Source organism: Periplaneta americana, chromosome 17, assembly GCF_040183065.1.
Source record: "Periplaneta americana isolate PAMFEO1 chromosome 17, P.americana_PAMFEO1_priV1, whole genome shotgun sequence".
Classification (NCBI taxonomy): Eukaryota; Metazoa; Arthropoda; class Insecta; order Blattodea; family Blattidae; genus Periplaneta; species Periplaneta americana.
In genome coordinates, this window is record NC_091133.1 from 98,059,212 (window position 1) to 98,085,314 (window position 26,103).

Below are 26,103 nucleotides of genomic sequence, written 5' to 3' on the forward strand. Positions count from 1 at the left end.
GCACGCTCGTACATTCATTTGAACGACCCTATAGCCATTTGGACGCTCTACGTTCGCATGATTATTCGTACGCTAGTTAAATGTTATGTTTTATTTAACGACGCTCGCAACTGCAGAGGATATGTCAGCGTCGCCGGATGTGCCGGATTTTTGACCCGCAGGAGTTCTTTTACATGCCAGTAAATCTACTGACATAAGCCTGTTGCTTTTAAGTACACTTAAATGCCATCGACCTGGGCCGAGATCGAACCCGCAACCTTGGGCATAGGAGGCCAGCGCTATACCAACACGCCAACCAGGAACACTCGTAGGTTCGTAAGGTCAATTTGAAGCATTGTTCGCTAGAATGTTGATTGCTATATATTCGTACGGTCATTCGTAAATTCCTTTGTACGTCCGTACGTTCACTCGTAATTTTTTACGTTTAATCTTACTTTGTACGGTCACTCGCACGTCATACGTTCTTACGATCATTCCTACACTCGTTTATTCGTACGTTCTTTCACATATTCGTAATTGATGTCATCAGTCGTACGTCGTTAACATTCGTATGCTCGTACGTTCGTAAGTTCATTCATTAGTTCGTACGTTCATTCTGAATTTCGTACTTTGATACGTGCTTTCGTACGTTTTTTCGAACGCTAGTACGTTCTTGCGTTCAATCTTATGTTCGTACATTCATCCGTACTTTCGTACTTTGGAACGTTAATTCGTCCATTCGGACGTTCATTCCTACGTTTGTACATTTAATCTTTCGTATGTTCATTTGGACATTCGTACGCTCGGACGTTCTACTTTCTTGCGTATGTTCTTAGGTCATTCCACACGTTCGTACGGTAATCCGTACGATCGTAATCTTATTCCTGTTTTCGTACATTCACTCGTACCTTCGTACGTTGGTTTTTACGATAGTACGTTCCTACGTTCTTACGTAGTTCGTACCGTCATTCCTATGTTCGTACGTTCTCTAGGACGTTCATACATTCATTCGTATGCTCTTACGTTCATTCCTTTGTTCGAACCGTCAATCGTACGCTCAGTCGTGCTGTGTAATTTCGTGCGTTCATTTGTAGTTTCATACTTTCGCACATTCATTCTTAAGTTCGTACGTTCGTACATTCATTTGTAAGTTTTTCTGGTCATTCGTACGTTGGTAGTTCTATGTTCTACCGTTTGATTGTAATTCTTTCGTACATTAGTACATTGATTCGTACACTCGTATGTTTGTAGGTACTATCGTATTTTCTTATTTAACACCATTATTCGTACCCACCTACTTTACATTCATTCATAAGTTCGTACATTCATTCTTAAGTTCGTATATTGATTCGTATTTTGGTACGTCTTTTCGGACGCTTTTAAGTTCTTACGTTCATGCGTATGTTCCGACGTAAAATCGTACATTCGTATATTCATTCGTACGTCTGTTCGGTCATTCTTACGCTCTTACATTAATTCTTTCTTGAGTACGTTCGTAGGTCATTCGACACGTTCGTACAGTAATTTCGACAGTTCAAAATTCATTCGCATGTTCGTACTCTCATTCCTGCTTTCGTACGTTCGCAATGTTATTCGTACGTTCGAAAGGTCATTTGCATAGTTCTACGTTCGTACGTGCCTTCGTTCATTCGTACGTTTACTCGTAAATTGCTACCTATGCACGGTTATTCGTATTTCGGCCATTAAAGCATTCTTCCATTCGTATGAAAAATCGTACGTCCGTACGAAAATATTTACGTTAGTACGTATAGACGTAAGTTGGTACGAATATTCGTACTTTTTAATTACGAATATTCGCACGGCCGTGCGCATATTCGCAAGATATTACGAATATTCGTACGTTTGTACGTAAAAATATTCGTATATCCGTACGCATATTCGTATATTCCTACGCATATTCGCACGTTAGTACGAATATTCGTACGCTCATATGCCCGTATAGATATTCGTACATTGGTATGAATATTCGTACCATTTTACATACGAATATTCGTACGTTCGTACACATATTCGCACGTTAGTACGAATATTCGTAAGTTAAAATGCCCGTACGATTATTCGTACGTTGGTACGAATATTCATACGTTGGTATGAAAATCCGTATGTTTGTACATACAGATATTCGTATATTCGTACGCATATTCGCACGATCGTACGAAACTCCATAGGTTCATACGTCCGTACGAATATTCGTATGTTCGTACATTGTAGTACATTTCCTACGTACGAATATTCGTACATTCATACGCATATTCGCCCGATCATACATCGGTACGAAAATTCGTCCGTTTGTACGTTCGAATACTTATATATCACGCATATACTCAAGTTCGTCCGAACTTCCGTACGTCCATACGCCCGTACGAATATTCGTACTTTCGTTTAATATTCGTACGTCTGTACGGACGAATATTCGTACATTCGTACACATATTCGCATGTTCATAAGTCCGTACGAATATTCGTACGAACGTTACATATTCGCACGTTCGAACGAATATACGCATGTGGTAAGAAAATTCGTATGTTTGTACATTGATATCCGTACGTTATTACAGTAGTTGTCCTTTTTACGCATGAATATTCGTACATTCTTACCCATATTCGAACGCTCATGACTCCGTACGAATATTAGTTCGTTCGCACCTTACTTGCACGTTCGTAAGAATATTCGTACGTTTGTACGAAAATTCGTAAATTTGTACGTACGAATATTCGTATATTCTTCCACATAATAGCATATTCGAACGAATTTCCGTGCGTCCATATTTCGGTATGAATATTAGTACGTTCCTACCATATTCGTACGATTATACGTACGAATATTCGTGTATTTCTAAGAATATTCGCACGATTTTACGAACTGCCTAACTTTCATACGTCCATAAGAATATTCGTACGTTCGTAACATATTCGTAAGTATGTACGGACGAATATTTGTACAATCGTAGTTATATTCGCTCGTTCATACGTGCGTACGCATATTCGTTCGTTCGTAACTTACTCATACGTTCGTACAAATATTCGTACATTGGTACAAAAATTCATAAGTTCGAACAAATATTAGCACGTTCGTGGGAAAATTCGCAAGTTCTTAATAATATTCGTAGGATCTTACGAATATTCGCATATTCGCAACGAATATTCAAACATTCGTACGAATATTCGCAGGCCTATTATTCCAGACGAATATTCGTACGTTGGAGGACCAATATTCGTACGTTTGTGTGCTCATATTCCTACGTTCGTGCGCATATACAGACATTGGTACGAAAATTCGTACGTTTGTGCCTAAGACTATTAGTACGTTCCAACGCCCGTACGAATATTCGTACGTTCTTGCGGATATACGTACGTTGGTAAGAAAATTCGTAAATATGTTTGTACTAATGTTCTTAGGTCAGTACGTTCGTACCAATATTCATACGTTGATACCAATATTCGCACGTTCATGCGTGCGAATATTCGTATGTTCGTGCGCATATACGTAAGTTGGTACGAAAATTCGTACGTTCCCGCACACGAATATTCGTACGTTTATGCGTGCGAATATTCCTACATTCGTAAAAATATAAGCACGGATTTATGAAAATTCGTACATTTGTGCGTACGAATATTCGCACGCCCAAACGCACGTACGAATATTCGTACGCTGGAACCTATTTTCCTACGTTAGTATGCACGTGTATTCGTACGTTCATGGGCATATTCGTACGTTGGTACGAAAATTCTTACGTTTCTACGTATTTTATTCGTACGTTCATATCCGTACGTACATTTGTTCGTACGTACATTTTTGTATGTACGAAAATTCTTGCCTTTGGTCGTACGAATATTCGTACGATTTAAAAACTTTTATTAAAATATTCACAAATTGAAAAAAAAACTAAAAAAATTTAAAAATATTTCGAAATTTCAAAATTTCCAAAATTTCGTACGTTCGTACATATATACGTACGATTTAAAAAAAAAATTTTTAAAAATTTCAAAATTTCGAAAAAATATTTGTCAAAAATTTTCAAATAATCATAATTTCAAAATTTCCAAAAAATTGGTACGTTCGTACGAATATTCGTACGATTTTATGAAATTTCAAAAATTTGCAAAATGTTCAAAATTTCAAACAATTTAAACATTTCAAGAAATTTTCAAAAAATCAAAATTTCAAAATTTCCAGAAATTCGTACGTTCGTACAAATATTCACACGATTTTCAAACATTTTCAAAATTAAAACAAATTTAAAATATCAAAAAATTTTCAAAAATCAAAATTTCCAAGAAATTCGTACTTTCGTACTAATATTCGTACGATTTTCTAAAATTTAAAAAATTTCCAAAATTTTCAAAATTTGAAAGAAATTTTAAAATTTCAAAAAATTTTCAACAAATCAAAATTTCAAAATTTCCAAAAATTCGAACGTTCGTTCAAATATTCGTACGATTTTCAAAAATTTTTTTAATAAAAAATTTAAAATTAAAAAAAATTTTAATCTAACACATTTTTAAAATTTCAAAGAAATTTTTCGAATTTAAAAGATATTTTTAAAATTAAAAAATTAAAATTTTTGTTCTTTGAAATTTTAAAAATTTTTTGAAATACAAAATCGTACGAATATTCGTACGAACGTACGACTCTTTGGAAATTCTGAATTTTTTAAAATTTTAAAAAATTTTTACAAATTTTTTAAATTTTAGAAAATCGTACGAATATTCGTAAGAGCGTACGAATTTTTTGAAATTCTGAAATTTCGAAAATTTTTTAATCTATAAAATTTTTGAATTTGTGTATGATTGAAATTTTTTTAAAAAATTACTAAATACGTACTACGAAAATTCGTACGAACGTACGAATTTTTGTTAATTTGTAACTTTTGAAATTTTGTTGAAATTTTCAAAAATTTTTTGATGTTCTGAAACTTATGATTTTGGTTATTTTAAATCGTAGGAGTATTCGTACGCGCAAAGGAACGAATTTTCGTAACGACGTACGAATATCATTAGGTTGGTACGAATGTTCGTACACATAAACGTACGATTATTGCTGCTAGCGTACGAATGTCCGTATGGACGTATGGACGTACGAATATTCGTACACAAACGTACGTATTTTCGTACCAACATACCTATATGGGCACGAACGTACGAGTATTCGCAATCTTTAACGTCCGGATATTGGTAACAACGTACGAATATTCTTAGTGACAAATAAACGTATGAATATTCGTAAATACAAAGGTACGAATATTCGCTGCAACGTACGAATATTCGTACGCACTTACGTACGAATATTGGTATTTGCGGAAGAATATGCGTACGGAATTACGAATGTTTGTATACAAACATGCGAATTTTTGTACCTACGTACGTATATTCGCACGAGCCTACAAATATTTGCACGCTTAAACGTACGAATATTGGTACAAACGTACGAATACTCGTACCGGCGTACGGACGTACAAGCAGTTCTATGCACAAACGTACGAATTTTCGTACAATTGTAAGTACATTCCCTCGACCGTACGAATACCCACACACACAAACGTACGAATATTGGTTCTAGCGTACGAATATTCGTAGATGGCGATTTTCATATACGAGGCGTGTTCTTAAAGTAAGTTCCGTTTTCAATTATAGCCGTCGCATCGATGCAGTCGTTGTTTTGTGCATGCGTATTTTCTTCTTCAGTCCTCAGACAAGCTGTGGATGCAGGTTCAGAGCTTCAGTCCGTGTTGTGGTTAGCTGTGATCTGTTGAAATGTTTAAAGTGATCGAGCACCCCGCCGACTGTGAGATGCGGTCTGTTATCAGTTTCTTGAATGTGAGCAACATCAAACCAGCTGACATTCATCGTAAACTTTGTGAGGTGTATGGTGATGATTCCATTAGTGATGGAATGGTCAGGAGATGGCCACACACAGCTCGTGACACCCAAAATCTCATCTCGAAATTTGGTTGGGAACAAATTGTCCATCCCCCTACAGCCCGGATTTGGCTCCGAGTGACTTTCATCTCTTCCTGCATCTCAAGAAGTTCCTCAGTGGTCAACGTTTTGATGACGACGATGAAGTGAAAACAGCAGTGCGGGTGTGGTTCACATCGCAGGCGGGCGAATTCTACAATGAGGGGATAGAAAGACTTGTGCGACGACTCGATAAATGCCTCAATATTTGTGGAGATTATGTTGAGAAGTAATTGAAGTGTGGGGAATACAATGGAACAAAAATGGTTTGTAAATATCTTCCCGTTTACTTACTACACCCTTTTGGAACTTACTTTAAGAACACGCCTCGTATCTTCGTATGCGTACCTGCCAGGTGGCACATTTGTTCTTGCTGTACTGGGTCTGACATTAACTATCTTAAGTTCATGTTTAAGACAAGCGATCTGATTCGCTTGTTTAAAATGTAACTTATTTTTCTTGCTCAGGGTGGAGAGCTTGGTGTACGAGAGAGATTCTACGAGAGGCTGTGTATTCGAGGAGTGGCGCTCGACCAGTAAATTTGGAGTCTGCAGATGGCTACGCATGGGAGCGGACCCATCTGTCCGCTCAAACTGGAGTGTTCCCACGGTTGAGTACGTGAAAGCACCTGTATTGGTTAGCATGGAGTCTTCAGATTGCTGAGTACGTGAGCTGAGCTGCATCCATTACTGAGGCGTCTTCAGATCGCTATGTACGGGAACGGACATGTGCGCTATTTTGGTGTTCGCTGCGTTCTGCAAGGTGTTTATGGAGCGTCGATATACGCTGTACTGCAGTTTGGTGACGCAGTATTGCAGCACGCTATTTGCGAGTCCGACGCGCGATTTATTTATGGAACGTCTATTACGTCGGCATATGTGGACTTCAGGAAGTTGTACGCGTCGGATTCATGGTCGCCAAGTGGGGACTCGTACTCAGTGTTGTGCGGTACGTTCCAGGTGCTGTGAATGTGCACATGACAGTGACGTATGTACTCAGTTTCATTTCCGGCTCGAAAGTCTATTACTCTGGTCAATGTGGAAAGAGATGCGTGCCCGGATGATAAGAACGGATTCACGAGAAGGACAAGTTGGGTTTTATGATGGAGATATGCACAACTAAGATGTATTTCCCCTTCAATTGTATAGTGCTTGTCACACATTTGTTAAAACTTATTAGCCACACCCATATTCATTTTAGATAAGGAATATGTATCATTGTACGAACATTGTTAGCTTTAGTTCTTCATTTAGGGTAATAAATAGTTATATAGTTGTTAAGAATCAATTAATTATTACTTCTCTCCTCTGTAACAGTCAGACATCACGGAGATTCTTCGTATAAAAGCACGATCAACGGAAACAGGAGTTCGCCCCAAATACATTAGAAGATGTATTAAATTAGAAAGAGGTTACAAAAGCTACACTAATAATCGCCCACAAATCGAGACATTCCATTGCACTTTTTTTTCTATTATATTTTTGGTTTCTACATATCTACTTACCGGCTAAAATCCAGCAAATGCGTCGTACTTTTTTCTAGGCTCAATGTTTACACGATAGCATCAAAATGGCAATAGCGAAAACTGTATGTTTTCCGCCGACATTCTGGCCGCCATAACTCCGCAGTACGTGAAGATATTACAAGGCCGATGAGTGCGTTAAATACAGCTGGTCGAACTCTATCTTCAGTATAAAGGACACCTCTCTATCCCTGCGCGTTTGGACGGGAGAGGCCGGCAAAATTAAAAAAAAATGGTCATTTTGACCTTCCAAAACAGACTTTTTTCTACACAAGGAGAACGAAGCGGCTCAGAGGCCCGTCCTTTTGACTGTAGCATCCCCGCATGTTCCTTAGTAACCACAGCTAAAATCCAGCAAATCCGTCGCACTTTTTTCTAGCCTTAATTTTTGGGTACCTAAAATATTTGAGTCTCTAATTCCGGAAATAATGGCCATACCGAGGAACGGGCTGCGGACCTGTACTCCCCCTTGCCTTCCTCCTTACACGATAGCATCAAAATGGTAATCGCGAACACTTTCTGATTTTCGCCGACACTCTGGCCGCCATAACTCCGCAGTACGTGAAGATATTACAAAGCCTTTGAGTGCGTTAAATACAGCTGGTCGAACCCTATCTTCAGTGTAAAGGACAACTCTCTATCCATGCGCGTTTGGACGGGAGAGGCCGGCAAAATTTCAAAAAATGGTCATTTTGACCTTTCAAAACAGACTTTTTTCTACACAAGGAGAACGAAGCGGCTCAGAGGCCCGTCCTTTTAACTGTAGCATCCCCGCATGTTCCTTAGTAATCACCGCTAAAATCCAGCAAATCCGTTGCACTTTTTTCTAGCCTTAATTTTTGGGTACCACGTCACTCAAAAAATCACTCTTCACAACAAATTGATTCACAACAAATTTCAATTGTATAATATGTTCAGATATTACTAATTATCCATTTTTTGGCAAACATTTTACAATTATTTTATTCACAAATGACAAGAAATGTATAGGCTATATCATGTGTATCATTTAGACGAGATACAGGTACCCATTTGTTTTGCAAGAATGTAAGCATATTGTGAATTTACTAATTGTTCACAGTCACGCAAACGACATACGCCATTTATACATACTTAATAAATAGTACGCTTATATAAGTCGATTAAATTTTTGTAATAACATATGTATTATAACTCTTTTGTAACAATTGTAGGCCTATATGAAAATAAATACATTACACAAGGTAGGCCAACCTAATGAACTATAATCCTTTCAACGAAAGGAAGCATCTACGAATTATATGGAGGAATTAAAGTGATTATACGAAGAATTTTAACCCTGAAAACAAAACAAAAAATGAAGCATGATTTTTTATATTTGTCACTTCCACTTAACATGGCGTTGCTTAACTCATAATATTAATATATTTAATCCGCCCTGGCAAGATCAATTCTAATCGTGGAGACAAAAACACGCTCTTTCCAAGGAGTGGGATACGAAGAGCAGGGTTTCAGATCAAGTAATACCACAGTTTAGTATATACAGTCACGAAGCTTGAGTTGTTGAGGGTACTAGGAACAATAGACTGTGCAGGTACTATTTCGCATTGTCTGTGATGAGGTGATAGTAGCGATCCTAGTGGTTAGCAACTATCTATGGATGCATATTTACTACGTATTGAGCTTCGTGACTGTATATTCTACACAGACTGTGGTAATACTGTTCCTTAACGAATGCTTTAAAATGTTTTTGGAACTAAATTCTTCAATTGGAAATATCAAGAGTTTCCTGCTGAACTCCGTTTTCTTTTACAGTCAGCCGAGAGGGATAAATCTTGAATTCTATAATGCGAATATATTTATTTACTATTGGCGACAGTGATTGTTATCTTCGCCATCTAGTCACAGAAGTAATAACTGAAGAAGTCACGCTTACACGAAATTATAGATCACTATCGATTAGTAGGAACCGGGTATCTTTGAACGCTAGTGTACACACAGTGTGCAAATTCTATATGATAGCCTTTAAAAAAACACCAAGAACCACAGTTTCTCCACTTATCTCACTTCGGAGTGTCCAGATAAGGAAGACTTTCTGTTGGAATATTCTCGTCCGCCAATCCTTGTAAATTGAATATATTTATAACGCTAAAGAACGAAGACAGAATGTAAATGATAACTTGAATATTATTTATTCAGTTAAAGAACGATAATAGAATATAAATAACGTGAATATTATTTATACCGCTAAAGAACGATAATAGAATAGGAAAAATTATAACTTGAATTATTATTTATATCTCTTACAGAACGATAACAGAATATGAATGATAATTTGGATATTATTTATATCGCTGAAGAACGATTAAAAAATAAAATGAAAACTTGAACAAGGCCCGAACTCAGAACCTTCGAATCATTGAGCGAGCACTCTACAGCTGGTCTATGAGACGCAGATATGGAATAGTACCATAGTTCCGGAACTGCTTCTACAAGAACATGCATTGTGTAACATTGCAATGTTCAAATAAGATGATCAGCGCCCGACGTCGTGGGTGGTGTACATTAGAACTATGTGTTGGAGAGATTACCCGGATTTCTCTATTTATCCGTTCCTGTTGGCTCCGGTAAGAATTTTTAGTGGAAGATGCTGTGGGGTTTAAAAATGTAAATGTTTCCTTTTAAATTCGGTTGGGAATATCGATGAGAGTGGGAGGGAAGAAATATTTTCTACATAGTTTAACATTTTCGTCACCAGGTGCTCTGCTAAATGCATAGAGTAATTAGGTTTTGTTTTAGCTACTTGGTGCGCTGCAAGATGTAAAAAGTTCTAGTCCGTCCAACAAATGGCAACAAGATCAGTTCCTACATTAGCGCCTCTAGCATGTGTTACGGAAAACTCAGTAAGTTTCGCATCCTATTATAATTCATCCATGACATCGCCGCGACCCGAAGTGGATTATGGAAATATTCCCGTCGTTGTCGACTTCGTCTGGTCGTCGTCTTTGGCTCGTCGTTATCGAACTCATCTCGCCGTCGACTTCATTTCTTCGTCGTTGTCGATTTCGTCTAGTCGTTGCAGTCCACTTTGCCTCTTCGCCGACGTCGACATCGTCTCGTCATCGTAGTCGACATCGACCCGTACTTGCCGTCGACTTCGTCCCGTCTTCGTCGACTTCTCGTTGTCCGGTTCCCAAACTCCGGGTTCCGGTTCCAAAAGTCCGGGTTCCAAACTCCGGGCTCCGGCTCCAAAATTTGAGGTCCCAAACTTCGTGTTCCGGGTCCCGAACTCAGAGATCTCGGTCCCAAACTCCGGGTTCATTGTCCGAAACACCGGAATACAAACTCCGGGCTCCGGCTCCAAAACTACAGGTCCCAATCTCCGTATCCCAAACTCAGGGTTCCAGGTCCCAAATCCGGGTTCCGGTCCCAAACTCCGGGTTCCAGTCCCAAACTCCGTGTTCCGGTTACCAAACTCGTATGTAATCCATCCATAATTGGATCACAAATGTAATCCACGTATTTGGATCATATATGCAATCCATCCATAATTGGATTACGTATGTATTCCACACAGATTTGGATTACGTATGTAATCCATCCATAATTGGATTACACATGTAACCCATACAAATTTGGTTTACGTATGTAATCCATCTATAATTGGATTACGTATGTAATCCATCTATAATTGCATTGCATATGTAATCCACTCAGATTTGGATTATGTATGTAATCCATTCATAATTAGATCACATATGTAATCCACAAAGATTTGGATTACATACGTAATCCATCCATAATTGGATCACATATGTAATCCATCTATAATTGGATTACATACGTAATCCATCCATAATTGGATTACATATGTATTCCATACAGATTTGAATTACACACGTAATCCATCCGTAATTGGATCACATATGTAATCCACGTATTTGGATCACATATGTAATCCATCCATAATTGGATTACCTATTCAACCCACACAGATTTGGATTACGTATGTAATCCATCCATAATTGGATTACACATGTAATCCATCTATAATTCGATCACATATGTAATATACACAGATTTGGATTACGTATGTAATCCATCTATAATTGGATTACGTATGTAATACATCTATGATTGGATTGCAATGTAATTCATCTATAATTGGATTACATATGTCATCCACTCAGATTTGGATTACATATGTAATCCATCCGTAGTTAGATCACATATGTAATCCACGTATTTGAATCACACATGTAATCCACACAGGTTTGGATTACATACGCAATCCATCCGTAATTCCGGGCAGGATTCCAAAACTCCGGGTTCCACTTCCCAAACTCCGTGTCCCGGTTCCCAAAATCCGGGTTCCGGTACCATAACTCTGGGTCCCGATTTCCAAACTCCGAATAGGGTTCCAAAACTCCGAGTTCCGGTACCCAACTTTGGGCAGGGTTCCAAACTGCTTGTACCGGTTACCCAACTCCGGGTTCTGGTTACCCAACTGCGGTCCCCGGGTCCCAAACTCCGGGATCCGGTTCGCAAACTCCGGGTTCCGGTTCCCAAACCCCGGGTTCCTGGTCCAAAATTCCGGGTTCCGGGTCCCAAACTCCGGATTCCAGGTTAAAAACTCCGGGTTGCGGTCCAAAACTCCGGTTGCCGGGCCCAAAATTCCGGGGTCCCGGTTCAAAACTCCGGGTCCGGGTCCAAAACTCAGGGTTCCAGATCCAAGACTACGGGTTCCGGGTCCCAAACTCTGGGTTTCGGGTCCCAAACTCCGGGTTTCGGCTCCCAATCTCCGGGTTCCGGGTCCCAAGTTCCGGATTCCGGTCCAAAATTCCGGGTTTCGGGTCCCAAACTCCGGATTCCGGGTCCCAAATTCTGGGTCCAAAACTCTATTTTTCGGGTCCAAAACTCTGGGTCAGGGGTCCAAAACTCAGGGTTCCGTGTCCAAAACTCCGGGTTTCCGATTCAAAACTCGGAGTTCCGGGTTCAAAACTCCGGGTTCCGGGTCCAAAACTCCGGGTTCGGTCCCAAACCCATGGATCCGGGTCCAAAACTCCGGGTTCCAGTCGCATAATCCGGGTTCCTTGTCCCACACTCCGGGTTCCGGGTCCCAGACACCGGGTTCCGGGTCCCAGACACCGGGTTCCGGGACCCAAACTCCGGGTTCCGGTTCCCTAACTCCGTGTTCCGGACACCAAACTCCGGGTTAAAGGTCACAAACTCCGTGATCCTGGTCCCAAACTCCGGTTCCGGTTCCAAAGTCAGGGTTCCAAACTCCGGGATCCGGCTCCAGAACTACGAGTCCCAATCTCCGTATCCCAAACACAGGGTCACGGATCCCAAAGTTCGCGTTACGGGCTCCAAACTCCGAGGTTCCGGTCTCCAAACTCGTATGTAATCCATCCATAATTGGATTACGTATGTAATCCACACAGATTTGGATTACGTACGTAATCCATCCATAATTGGACGACACATGTAATCAACACAGACTTGGATTACGTATGTAATCCATCTATAATTGGATTACGTATGTAATCCATCTATAATTGGATTACGTATGTAATCCATCTATAATTGGATTACGTATGTAATCCATCTATAATTGGATTGCACATGTAATCCTTCCTTAATTGGATTACAAATGTAATCCACTCAGATTTGGATTACGTATGTAATCCACAAAGATTTGGATTACATACGTAATCCATCCATAATTGGATCACATATGTAATCCATCTATAATTGGATTACATACGTAATCTATCCATAATTGGATTACGCATGTAATCCATCCATAATTCGATTACATATGTATTCCATACAGATTTTAATTACACACGTAATCCATCCGTAATTGGATCACATATGTAATCCACGTATTTGGATCATATATGTAATCCATCCATAATTGGATTACACATGTAATCCATCTATAAATCGATCACATATGTAATATACACAGATTTGCATTACGTATGTAATCCAACTATAATTGGATTACGTATGTAATCCTTTTTGATTGGATTGCACATGTAATTCATCCAAAATTGGGTTACATATGTCATCCACTCAGATTTGGATTACAATTGTAATCCATCCGTAATTAGATCACATATGTTACCCACGTATTTGGATCACATATGTAATCCACACAGATTTGGATTACATACGCAATCCATCCGTAATTCCGGTCTGGGTTCCAAAACTCAGGGTTACCTGTCCCAAAAGTCTGGGATCCTGGTCACAAACCCGGAATCCGGTTCCTAAACTCCGGGTTCAAATTCCCAAACTCCGTGTCCCGGTTCCCAAACTACGGGTGCCGGTACCATAATTCTAGGTCCCGGTTTCCAAACTCCGGATAGGGTTCCAAAATTCCGAGGTCCGGTTCCAAACTTCGGGCAGGGTTCCAAACTGCTTCTACCGGTTACCCAACTCCGGTCTCCGGGTCCCAAACTTCGGGATCCGGTTCCCTAACTCCGGGTTCCGGGTCCCAAACTCCGGGTTCCGGTTCCAAAATTCCGGATTCCGATTCCCAAACTCCGGGCAGGTGTCCAAAATTCCGTGATCCGGTTCCCAAACTCAGGACAGGGTTCCAAACTCCGGGTTCCGGTTACACAACTCCGGGCTCCGGTTACCCAACTCCCAGTTCCGGTTAACCAAATCCGGGTTCCTGGTTCCGGGTTACGGGTCACAAACTCCGGGTTCCAGGACCCAAACTCCGGGTTCCGGGCCCAAAACTCCAGGTTCCGGTTCCCAAACTCAGGGCAGGTTTCAAAACTCGGGGTTTCGGTTACACAACTCCGGGCTCCGGTTACCCAACTCCGAGTTCCGGTTAAACAAATCCGGGTTCCGGGTTCCGGGTCACAAACTCCGGGTTTCAGGACCCAAACTCCGGGTTACTGGTCAAAAACTCCGGGTTCCGGGTCTAACCCTCCGGGTTCCGGGTCCAACACTCCGGGTTCCGGATTGAAAACTCCGTGATCCGGGTCAAAAAATCCGGGTTCCAGGTTCCGGGTCCCAAACCGCGGGTTAAGGGTCCTAAACTCCGTGATGCGTGTGATAAATCCGGGTTCCGGGTCCAAAACTCCGTGTTTCCAGGTCCAAAACTCCTGGTTCCTGGTTCAAAACTTCGGGTCCGAGCCCGAAACTCCGCGTTCCCTGTAACAAACTCCGGGTATCGCGTCCCAAGTTCCGGGTTTCGGGTCCCAATCTGCAGGTTCAGGGTACAAAACTCCGATTTCCGGATCCCAAAGTCAGGTTGCGGGTCCAAAAATCCGGGTCCCAAACTCCTATTCCGGGTCCCAAAATCCGGGTTCCGGGAACAAAACTCCGGGTTCCGTATCAAAAACACCGGGTTCCGGGTCCAAAAATCCGGGTACAGGGCCCAAAACTCCGGGTTACGGGTCCAAAACTACGGGTTCCAGGGGCAAAATTTCAGGTTCCCGGTTCAAAACTCCGGGTCCGGTACCAAAACACGGATTCAGGGTCCCAAACTCCGGGTTAAGAACCGCGGGTTCCTAGTCAAAACTCCGGGTTCCGGGTCCCAAAACACCGGGTTCCGGGTCCAAAATACCGGGTTCCGGGTCCCAAACTCAGGTATCCGGGTCCCAAACTGCGAGTTCCGGATCTCACACTCCGGGTTCAGGGTCCAAAACTCCGGGTTCCGCGTCCCACACTCCGGGTTCCGGGTCCAAATCTCCGGGATCCAGGTCTCGAACCCCGGATTCCGGGTACAAAACTCCGGGTTCTGGGTCCATAACTCCTGGTTCCGGTTCACCAACTCCGTGTTCCGGGTAAAAAAACTCCGGGTTCCGGGTCCAATTCTCCGGGTTACGGGTCCAAAACTCCTGGTTCCGGTTCCCAAACTCCGGGTTCCGGTTCCCAAACTCCGGGTTCCGGTTCCCAAACTCCGGGTTCCGGTTCCCAAACTCCGGGTTCCTGGTCCAAAAACTCCGGGTTCCTGTCCAAAACTCCGGGTTCCGCGTCCCACACTCCGGGTTCCGGGTCCAAAACTCCGGGTTCCAGGTCTAGAACCCGGGTTCCGGGTACAAAACTCCGGGTTCTGGGTCCATAACTCCTGGTTACGGTTCACCAACTCCGTGTTCTGGGTCAAAAACTCCGGGTTCCGGGTACAATTCTCCGGGTTACGGGTCCAAAACTCCTGGTTCCGGTTCCCAAACTCCGGGTTCCGGTTCCCAAACTCCGGGTTCCTGGTCCAAAACTCCGGGTTTCTGTCCAAAACTCCGGGTTCCGGGTCCAAAATTCCGAGTTCCGGGTCCAATTCTCCGAGTTACGTGTTGAAAACTCCTGGTTCCGGGTCGAAAACTCCGGGGTCTGGGTCAAAAATTCCGGGTTCCGTGTCCGAAACTGTGTTCCGGGTTCCAAAATCCGTTTTCCAGGTACAAAAATTCCGGGTTTCATACCCAAGCTGCGGGTTCCGGTTCCCAAACTACGGTTTCCGGGTCCCAAACTCCGGCGTCCGCTACCCAAACTCCGGTTTCCGGGTCCAAAACTGCGGGTTCCGGGACTAGAACTGTGTTCCGGGTCCCATACTCCGGGTTCGGGTTCTAAAAAATTCGGGTTTCCTAACCAAACTCCGGGTTCTCGGTCTCAAACTCCGGGTTCTGGTCCCAAATTCTGGCGTCCGGGTCCCAAATCCCGGGGTCGACGTCCAAAACTCCGGGTTCCGGATCTCACACTCCGGGTTCAGGGTCCAAAACTCCGGGTTCCGCGTCTCAAACTCCGGGTTCCGGGTCCAAAACTCCGGGTAACAGGTCACAAACCCCAGGTTCCGGGTACAAAACTCCGGATTCTGGGTCCAAAACTCCTGGTTCAGGTTCACCAACTCCGTGTTCCGGGACAAAACTCCGGGTTACGGCTCCAATTCTCCGGGTTACGGGTCCAATTCTCCGGGTTACGGGTCCAATTCTCCGGGTTACGGGTCCAAAACTCCTGGTTCCGGTTCCCAAACTCCGGGTTCCGGGTTCAAAACTCCGGGTTCCTGGTCCAAAACTCCGGGTTCCGGGTCCAAAATTCCGTGTTCCGGGTCCAATTCTCCGGGTTACGTGTTCAAAGCTCCTGGTTCCGGGTCGAAAACTCCGGGTTCCGGGTCGAAAACTCCGGGTTCCGGTCGAAAACTCCGGGTTCCGGGTCGAAAACTCCGGGTTCCGGGTCCAAAACTGTGTTCCGGGTTCCAAAATCCGTTTTCCAGGTACAAAATTTCCGGGTTTCATACCCAAGCTATGGGTTCCGGTTCCCAAACTCCGGTTTCCGGGTCCCAAACTCCGGCGTCCGCTACCCAAACTCCGGTTCCCGGGTCCAAAACTGCGGGTTCCGGGACCAGAACTGTTTTCCGGGTCCCATACTCCGGGATCCGGTTCCAAAACTTCGGGTTTCGTAACCAAACTCCGGGTTCCGGGTCCCAAACTCCGGGTTCCGGTCCCAAACTCCGGCGTCCGGGTCCCAAATCCCGGGGTCGTGGTCCACAAATCCGGGTCCCAAACTCCGGGTTCCGGGTCCAAAAAAACTCCGTGTTCCGCGTCCCAAACGTCGGGTTCCGGGTACAAAACTCCGAGTTGTGTCCAAAACTCCGGGTTCCTTGTCCAAAACTCCGGGACCCGTGTCCCAAACTTCGGGTTCCAGTCCCAAACTCCAATTTCTGTGTCCCAAACACCGGGATCCGGTTCCCAAATTCCGGGTCCAGAACACTTTGTTCCGGGTTCCAAAATCGTGTGTTCCGGGTTCCAAAGTCCAGCTACGGTGCCCGAACTCCTGGATCCGGGACCCAAACTCCGGGTTCTGGGATCCCTAACTCCGTGCAGGGTCCCAAACTCCGGATTCCGTGTCCCGCACTCCGGGTTCCGGATACCAAACTCCGAGTTCCGGTTCCCAAAACCCGGATTCCGCGTCCAAAACTCCTGGATCCCGGTCCCAAAATAATTTATGATAATTTATGATTTAAAATATAAAAAAATTTTCGAAAGAATTTAAAAAATGTTTTCAAAAATATTTTTCAAAAAAATCTTCCAAAAAATTGTACAAATTTCAAAAAATTTGTGAAAACAAATTTAATAAATTGAAAAATATATTAGAAATAATTAACAAAATTATTTGAAAAAAAAAAATAAAAATTTCAGATAATTTTCAAATTTGACTTTTTTAAATTAGTATCACATTTTTTTGGAACATTTTTTGAAAATTTTTATTATTTAAAATTACATGAAAATTATTGACTATTTTAGAAATAAATAAGAAAATAAACCGTCAAAAAAACCTTACACACTAATATTCTGAAAATATTTGATTTAAAAAAATTTTAAAGAATGATTTTAAAAATTTAAAAAGCAATTGTAAATACTAAAAAAAATTATTTAAAAAAATTCTAAAAGAAAAATAAAATATTTTCAAAAAATGTTGGAAAAAATTTTTCAAAAATATTCTCTAAAAGAATTTTCAAAAAAAGTTTTGAAACTAATTTTGTTAAAAATTTCAATTCTGAAATTTTTTTTAATTTTTTTTCAAAATTTTTCAAAATTATTTTTAAATATATTTTAACTTTTTTTTATTTTTTATAATTATTTTATTAAAACATTTTTTCAAAATATATTTAGAGACTTTTTAAAAACATTTTTTACTTTTTTACTTTATTTAATGTTTTTTCGAAAAATTTTATTTTCCAAATTTCTTTTTGAAAGTTTTTTTTCGAAAATGTTATCTAAAATTATTTTGAAAATATTCTGTATAATTTTGTAATTTTTTTTTAGTTTTTTTTTTTAAATTATTGAAAATAATTTTTTCAAGTGGTCTTTAAAATAATATTGTTTCAATACTTCTTTTTCAATTTTTTTATTTTTTTGAATAGGTTTTTTAAATTGTCTTAGTTCAGCACCCGCAAATTTAAGATTATAATAGGAACCCGCATTTTGTGTTACAAACGCTAAGTTCATTACCCGAAACCTTGGGTTTTGAACCCTGATTTTTGGAACAGGAACTCAGAGATTGGGGACAGCAACCCGGAATTTTGTACACGGTGTTTGGAACCTCGTACAGGAGTGTGAGAAGCGGATCCCGGAGATTGGAAATCGGAACCCGGAGTTTGGGAACCGCAACTCGGAGTTTGTGACGCGGAACCCGGAGATTGGTGTCCGGAACACAGAGTTAGGGAACTGCAACCCGGAGTTTGGGACCCGGAAACCGGTGTCTGGGACCCAGAGCTCGGAGTCTGGGACAAGGAACCCGGAGTATGCGACTGGAACCCGGAGTTTTGGACCAGGAACACTGAGACTTGGACCTTGAAACCGGAGTTTTGGACCTGGAACCCGGTGGCTGGGACCCGGAACCCGGAGTTATCTCCCGGATCCCAGAGATTTGGACCCGGAACCCGGAGTTTTGCACCCGCAACCCGGAGTTTTGCACCCGGAACCCGGAGTTTTGAGCGCTGGACCCGGAGTTTTGTACACGGAACGCGGAATTTTTGGACCCGGAACCAGCACTTTTGGACCCGGAATCAGGAGTTTGGGACCCGGAACCAGGAGTTTGGGACCCGGAGTTTTGGACCCGGAACCCAGAGTTTGGGACCCGGAACACGGAGTTTAGGAGCCGGAACCCAGAGTTTTGTACCCTGAATCTGGAGATTGGGAAGCGGAACCCGGATCTCGGGACCCGATACCCGGAGTTTTGGACTCGAAACCCCAAATTTGGACCCGGAACCCGGGGTTTTGGACCCGAAACCCGGAGTTTTGAACCCGGAGTTATCACACGTATCACGGAGTTTTGGACCCGTAACCCGGAGTTTGGGACCCGGAACCATGAGTTTTGGACCCGGAACCCGCAGTTTTGGACCCGGATTTTGGGACCCGGAACCAGGAGTTTTGGAATTGAAACCGGAGTTTTGGACCAGGAACCCGGAGTTTGGAACCCGGAACCCGGAGTTTTGTACCGTGAACCTGGAGATTGGGACTCGGAAACCGGATATTGGAACCCGATACCGGGAGTTTTGGACCCGAAACCCGGAGTTTTGGGCCTGGAAACCTCAGTTATCACACTGATCACGAAGTTTTGGACCCGGAATCCGGAGTTTGGGACCCGCAACCCTGAGTTTTGGACCCGGGGCTCGGAGTTTTGGAATAGGAACCCGGATTTTGTATCCGGAACCCAGAGTTTTGGATCGGAACCCGGAGTTTTGGACACGGAACCCGAAGTTTTGGACCCTGAACCCGGAGTTTTGGACCCGGAACCCAAATTTTAATACCAGGAACCCGGATTTTGGGACCCGTAACACAGAATTTTGGACCCTGAACCCGGAGTTTTGGATCCGGAAACCGGAGGGTGGTGTCCGGAACACGGAGTTAGGGAACCGGATTCCGGGGTTTTGGGACTGGAACCCGGAGTTTGGGACCCGGAATTTTGCAACCGGAACCGGGAGTTTTTGACCCGGAACCCGGAGATTGGGACCCGGAACACGGAGTTTTGGAACTTGAACCCGGAGTTTGTGACCAGGAGTTTTGAACCCGGAACCCGGAGTTTTGGGCCCTGAAACAGTAGTTTCGGACCCGGAACCTGAAGTTCGGGACTGGAAACCTGGAGTTTGGGACCGGGAACCCGGAGTTTTGGACCTGTACCCGGAGTTTTGAACAGGGTACCCGGAGTTTTGCACCCGGAGCCCGGGGTTTTGAACACGGAACACGGAAATTTGGACCGGGAACCCGGAGTTTTGCCCCGGGACACAGAGTTATCAACCGGATCACGGGGTTTTGGACCAAGATACTGGAGATTTAGACCCGTGACCCGGAGTTTGGGACCCGGAACCCAGAGTTTGGGCCCCGGAGTTTAGGGGCCGGAACCCGGAGTTTGGGACTCGGAACCTGGAGTTTGGGACTCGGAACCCGAAGTTTTGTACCCTGAACCTGGAGATTGGGACACGTAACCCGGATTCTTTGACCCGGGCCCGGAGTTTTGAACCGGGAAACCGGAGTTTTGGACCCTGAACCCGAAGTTTTGAACACGGAACCCGGAGTTTTGGACCCGAAACCCGGCGTTTTGGACGCGATACCCGGAGTTTTGGACGCGGAACCCGGAGTTGTCACCCACATCCCTTAGTTTTGGACCGGGAATCCGGAGTTTGGGACCCGGTACCCGGAGTTTTGGACCCGGGTATAGGACTTTTGGATCGGAACCCTGAGTTTTGGGAACCGCAACCCTGAGTTTGGGACCCGTAACCCGGAGTTTTGCCCCGGACCCGGAGTTTTGAACCGGGAACCCGGAGTTTTTTACCCGAGACCCGAAAATTTGGACCTGAAACCGGAGTTTTGGACCCGGATCCCGTAGATTTAGACCCGGAACCCGCAGTTCTGGACCCGGATACAGGAGTTTGGGACCCGGAACACGGGGTTTGTTACCCGGAGTTTTGGACGCGGAACCCGTAGTTTTGTACCCTGAACCTGGAGATTTGGACCCGGAACACGGAGTCTTGGACCCGGAACACGTAGTTTTGGACCAGGACACGGAGTTTTGAACCGGGAACCCTGAGTTTTGGACACGGAACCTGGAGTTTTGGTCCCGGAACCCGGAGTTATCGACCTGGAATCCGGAGTTTGGGACCCGGAACACGGAGTATTGGACACGGCACTCGTACTTTTGGACCGGAACCCGGAGTTTTGCACCGGAACCCGTAGTTTTGGACCCGAAACCCGGGGTTTGGGACCCGGAACCCGGAGTTTTGAACAGGGAGCCTGGAGTTTGAGCCCGGAACCCGGAGTTTTTGACCGGAACTCGGACATTGGGATGCGGAATCCGGAGTTTTGGACCCTGAACCCAAATTTTGGGATCCAGAACTCTGAGTTTGAGACCCGGACACCGGTGTTTGGGACCCGGACCCCGGTGTTTGGTATCCGGAACCCGGAGTATATGACCCGGAACCCGGAGTTTATACCTGGAATCCGGTGTTTTTTGACCCGGAACCCGGAGTTTTTTACCGTGAGCCCAGTGTTTTGGACCAGAACCCAGAGTTTCGGATCAAGAACCCGAGGTTATCACCCGAAACCCGGAGTTTTGGACCCGGAACCCGGAGTTTGTGACCAGAAACCCGGCATTTTGGACCAGGAACGCGGAGTTTTGTACCCGGAACCCGGAGTAGTGTACCCGGAACCCGGAGTTTTGTACCCGGAACCCGGAGTTCGGGAAACGGAACCCGCAGTTTTGGACCAGGATCCCAGAGTTTTGGATACGGAACCCGGAGTTTTGGACCCGGAACACGGAGTTTGGTATCCGGAACCCGGAGTTATCACCCGGATACCGGAGTTTGGGACCCGTAACCCGGAGTTTGGGACCCGGAACCTGGAGTTCGGGACCAGGAACCCGGAGTCTCGGACCCGGAACCCGGAGTTTTGGACCCGGACTAGGTGTTTTGAAGCGGTAACCCGGAGTTTTGCACCCGGATCCCGTAATTTTGGACCCGGAGCCCGGAGTTGTGAACCCTGAATCTGGAGTTTTGCACCGGAACCCGTAGTTTTGGACCCGGAAACCGGAGTTTGGGACCAGGGTCCCAGAGTTTTGGACTGGAACCCGGAGTTTTGGACCCAGAACTATGAGTTTTGGGTCTTGAAACCGGAATTTGGGACCCGGAACCCGGAGTTTTGGACCCAGTACACGGAGTTTTGGACCGGGACTCGGAACCCTGTGTTTTGGACCCGGTACACGGAGTTTTGGACCCGTAACCCGGAGTTTTGGACCCTGAACCCGGAGTTTTGGACCCTGAACCCGGCGTTTTGGACCCGGAACTCGGAGTTTGGGACCCGGCACACGGAGTTTTGGACCCTGAACTCGGAGTTAGGGATGCGTAACCCGGAGTTTTGGACCCGGAACCCGGAGTTTGGGACCCGGCACACGGAGTTGTGGACCCTGAAGCCGGAGTTAGGGATGCGGAACCCGGAGTTTGGAACCCTGCACGGAGTTTGGGACCTGGAACCCTGTGTTTGGGAATTGATTACGTATGTAATCCCAATCTGTGTGGATTACATATGTGATTCAATTATGGATGGATTACATACGTAATCCAAATCTGAGTGGATTACATGCGTAATCCAATTACGGAAGGATTACATGTGCAATCCAATTATAGATGGATTACATACGTAATCCAAATATAGATGGATTACATACGTAATCCTAGTCTGTGTTGATTACATGTGTCATCCAATTATGGATGGATTACATACGTAATCCAAATCTGTGTGGATTACATACGTAATCCATTTATGGATGGATTACATACGAGTTTGGAGACCGGAACCCGGAGTTTGTGGCCCGTAACCCGAACTTTGTGATCCGGGACCCTGAGTTTGGGGCCCGTAACCCGAACTTTGTGATCCGGGACCCTGAGTTTGGGATACAGAGATTGGGACTCATATTTCTGGAGCCGGAGCCCGGAGTTTGAAACCCGGACTTTGGAACCGGAACCGGAGTTTGGGAACCGGATCCCGGAGTTTGGGTTCCGGAACCAGCAGCTTGGCACACGGAGTTTTTAAACCAGAAGCCGGATTTTGGTTCCTGGAGTTTGGTAACCAGAACTCGGAGTTTGGGAAGCGTAACCCTGAGTTTGGGAATCGGAACCCGGAGTTTTGGAGCCGGAGTTTGCGAACCGGAATCCGCAGTCTTGGAACCCCTACCCGGAGTTAGGGACCCTGAACCCGGAGTTTTGGAACCACTACCCGGAGTCTGGGGACCGGAATCCTGAGTTTGGAACTCGAAACCCGGAGTTTGGGGCCCCGAACCCGGAGTTTGGGGCCCGGATCCCGGAGTTTGGGATACGGAGATTAGGACCCGTAGTTTTGGACCCGGAGCCGGTTTCCGGAGTTTGTAACCCGGATTTTGGGAACCGGAACCGGGAGTATGGGATCCGGAACCCGCGATTCGGGATCCGGAACCCGGAGTTTGGGAACCGGAATCCGTACTTTGGAACCTGAACCCGGAATTTGGGAACATAGACTCGGATTTTGGGAACCGTAGCCCGGAGTTTGGGTTCCGGAACCAGCAGTTTGGGACCCGGAGTTTGGGAACCGGAACCCGGAGTTTGGGGAACGGAACCCGGAGTTTGGGAAACGGAACCCGGAGTTTGGGTGTCCATCCGTAATCTGATTCCTGAACCCGGAACTCGGTGTCCTGGACCCGGAAGACTTGTCACAGTATATTAAGAATGACTCGAGTATGATTTGGGAGTGTTTTAAGGTTGACTTGAGAGTGACAACGATTTGGGAGTGACTAGGCACTGACTTCGGAGTGAATCGAGACTGACTATGGAGTATATCTAGAGCGACTCGTGTGCAAATCGAGAATGACTTTTGAGTGACTTAAGAGTGAATCGGGAGAGACTTAGGTGTGACTTAAGATCGACTCGACAGTGAATATAAAGTGACTTAGGAGTGATTTGGGAGTGACTTGCAAGTGTTCAGGATTAACATGAGAGCGAGTTAAGATTGACCTGGGTGTGACTAGAGTGAATTGAGAATAAATATTTTTCAAACAGGTTTCAGTACTGTATTTTGTTATATTATTTGTCAAAAAAAATCTAATGTGAATTACTCTGTTTCAAACAAGATTCGATAATGTAATTTTTCTGTAACTTAAAACTGAATTTCGAATATTTTAAAACAAGAGAGTACGATGCAATGTTCATTCGTTAGTATCAATGTTACTCTAAGTTCATTACAAAATAATGATCAAAATAAAATGTTGTATTCATAGTGATATGCATCTTATTATGTTTAGATTTATGATTCTATAATAAACCCCATCCAAACCCCAACGATAGAAAAGGGCCACAGCGGTCCGATCCATATTCAATAGGTACTACAGCCGTCATGAGATCTGTAGAGCAAGTGGGATGCTGACTGCCATATGGACTGCCTTCACGCACAAAAAATATAGATAGCAGACCCCAGGGACCACTCAGGCGCTGGACGTGTTAAGTCCTATTCAGCTGTGCGCCCTGTTCACACCAGACTGAAATCTAGTCATACACATGTGTAATTAGCCTCAATTGCAATGTAAGGTATGAACTCAATGACGTAAAAACTTGTTATGTTAGCTCACTAGTTATATACAAAGTGCTGATCGCTTCCAAGCAAGGAGTCCACAGGAAGCATTCCTCCTTCATGTCATTTTGTTCATATTGACATTACTTTATTGTCTTAAAATACAAAGTATACAGGCATAGTCAAATATTTATATTCAAATGTGTATTTAAAATATTACCATCAACATTATATAAACATTCCTTTGTTAAAATAGACTTCATGAATATATCCTGTTTCTACTTTGCTTAATAAACTTATAAAACCACTCATGTAATATTATACTCACTACACTGAAGGTTATTCATTACACATTGCATCTCCATCATCTATTCCTTCAACATCTGCTCTTTACGAAATATTAGGCCTAATGACGTCAAAATTTTATACTGTGATCCTCCTATTAACAGTTGTAACATGTTGGGTACTGAAAATCATTGACAATGAAATTAGCTTTTATGCAGTTTACAGTATGTCTCTTATTGTTAAGAATTATTTCTCCTCTATTCCTTTATACATATTACACACACGTATTTATAGTGCAATTAAGCTGTTTAATACACATCATGAAATAAACTGCTTTATTATTTAACTAAAACACTCATTCTTTCAACCTTGCCTTCTCCTCACATTGCAACTCTTTAAGTGTCCAGCTGTAGCATGTCACGAGGACAGTGCTGCAAATATGATCACACCAGTCTGCGACATCAATGAAACATCACTGTCAGGCACTCCAGCGACATACTACCATCTACCCGAGGAATCAGCCTGCAAACATAAGGAAAGCAACGTTTTAGCTCTAATATCTTTAAGTTTTATATCAACAATGCAACAAAGACATTATGAAATACAAAAACAAGACAAAGCAAATGAAGAATGCCAAAGGAAAAATATTCATAACTGAAAAATCAAACATTAAAAACATATCCCACATTAGAATAATTAAATCAATATAATCATGGAATTCAGTAACTACATTCAATTTAAAATAATAATAATTTCAGTTTGCAACATAGCCACAATTTTGAATTTGTTCTTGGTATATCAGTGAAGTCTTTTGCCCAATTTCAAATCTACATTTTGTCCGTTGCAAGGATAATAAATGTCAGAAAATGTGAAATACGACTAACAGACACTGAAGATTGTATAAGGTATCCAAAGTACAATGCGATTATTACTACAAAAAAATGTCCAAATAATTACGACACTATTTAGATGAGTAAAAATTACATATTTTTTAAAAAATACAAAAAAGGAGCTTACAGATGATACAAAAAAAACACTAAACGACAAAACTTTGAAGAAATCTCACATTTCTAAAGTCCATGTATACCTAATGGCAAACAACAATCAGTGTCAAGAAGAATTATCTCTCTGGAAGAGATAAAAAATGCACAACTGAAGAGCACGAGACTACGAAAAAGAGCAATGGATTTGCTCCATTTTATTCATCAATATTAGTGAATATGCGGGGATGCTACAGTGAAAAGGGCGAGTCACTGAGCCTCATCGATCTACTCGTGTAGAGAAAATTCAATTTTTTGAAGACCAAAATGACAACTTT

The 26,103-nt window shown here is 43.4% G+C and overlaps 1 protein-coding gene across 1 annotated transcript in view; it reads right to left on the reverse strand.

The window, feature by feature from the left end:
* Positions 1-24,661: 24,661 nt before the first annotated feature.
* LOC138692761 (uncharacterized) overlaps positions 24,662-26,103 on the reverse strand; it is a 494,742-nt gene continuing 493,300 nt past the window's right edge. The window contains exon 3 of the mRNA XM_069815954.1: positions 24,662-25,307. Coding sequence (XP_069672055.1) covers positions 25,247-25,307 — 61 coding nt within the window. The 3' untranslated portion in view covers positions 24,662-25,246. The remainder of the gene's footprint in view (positions 25,308-26,103) is intronic.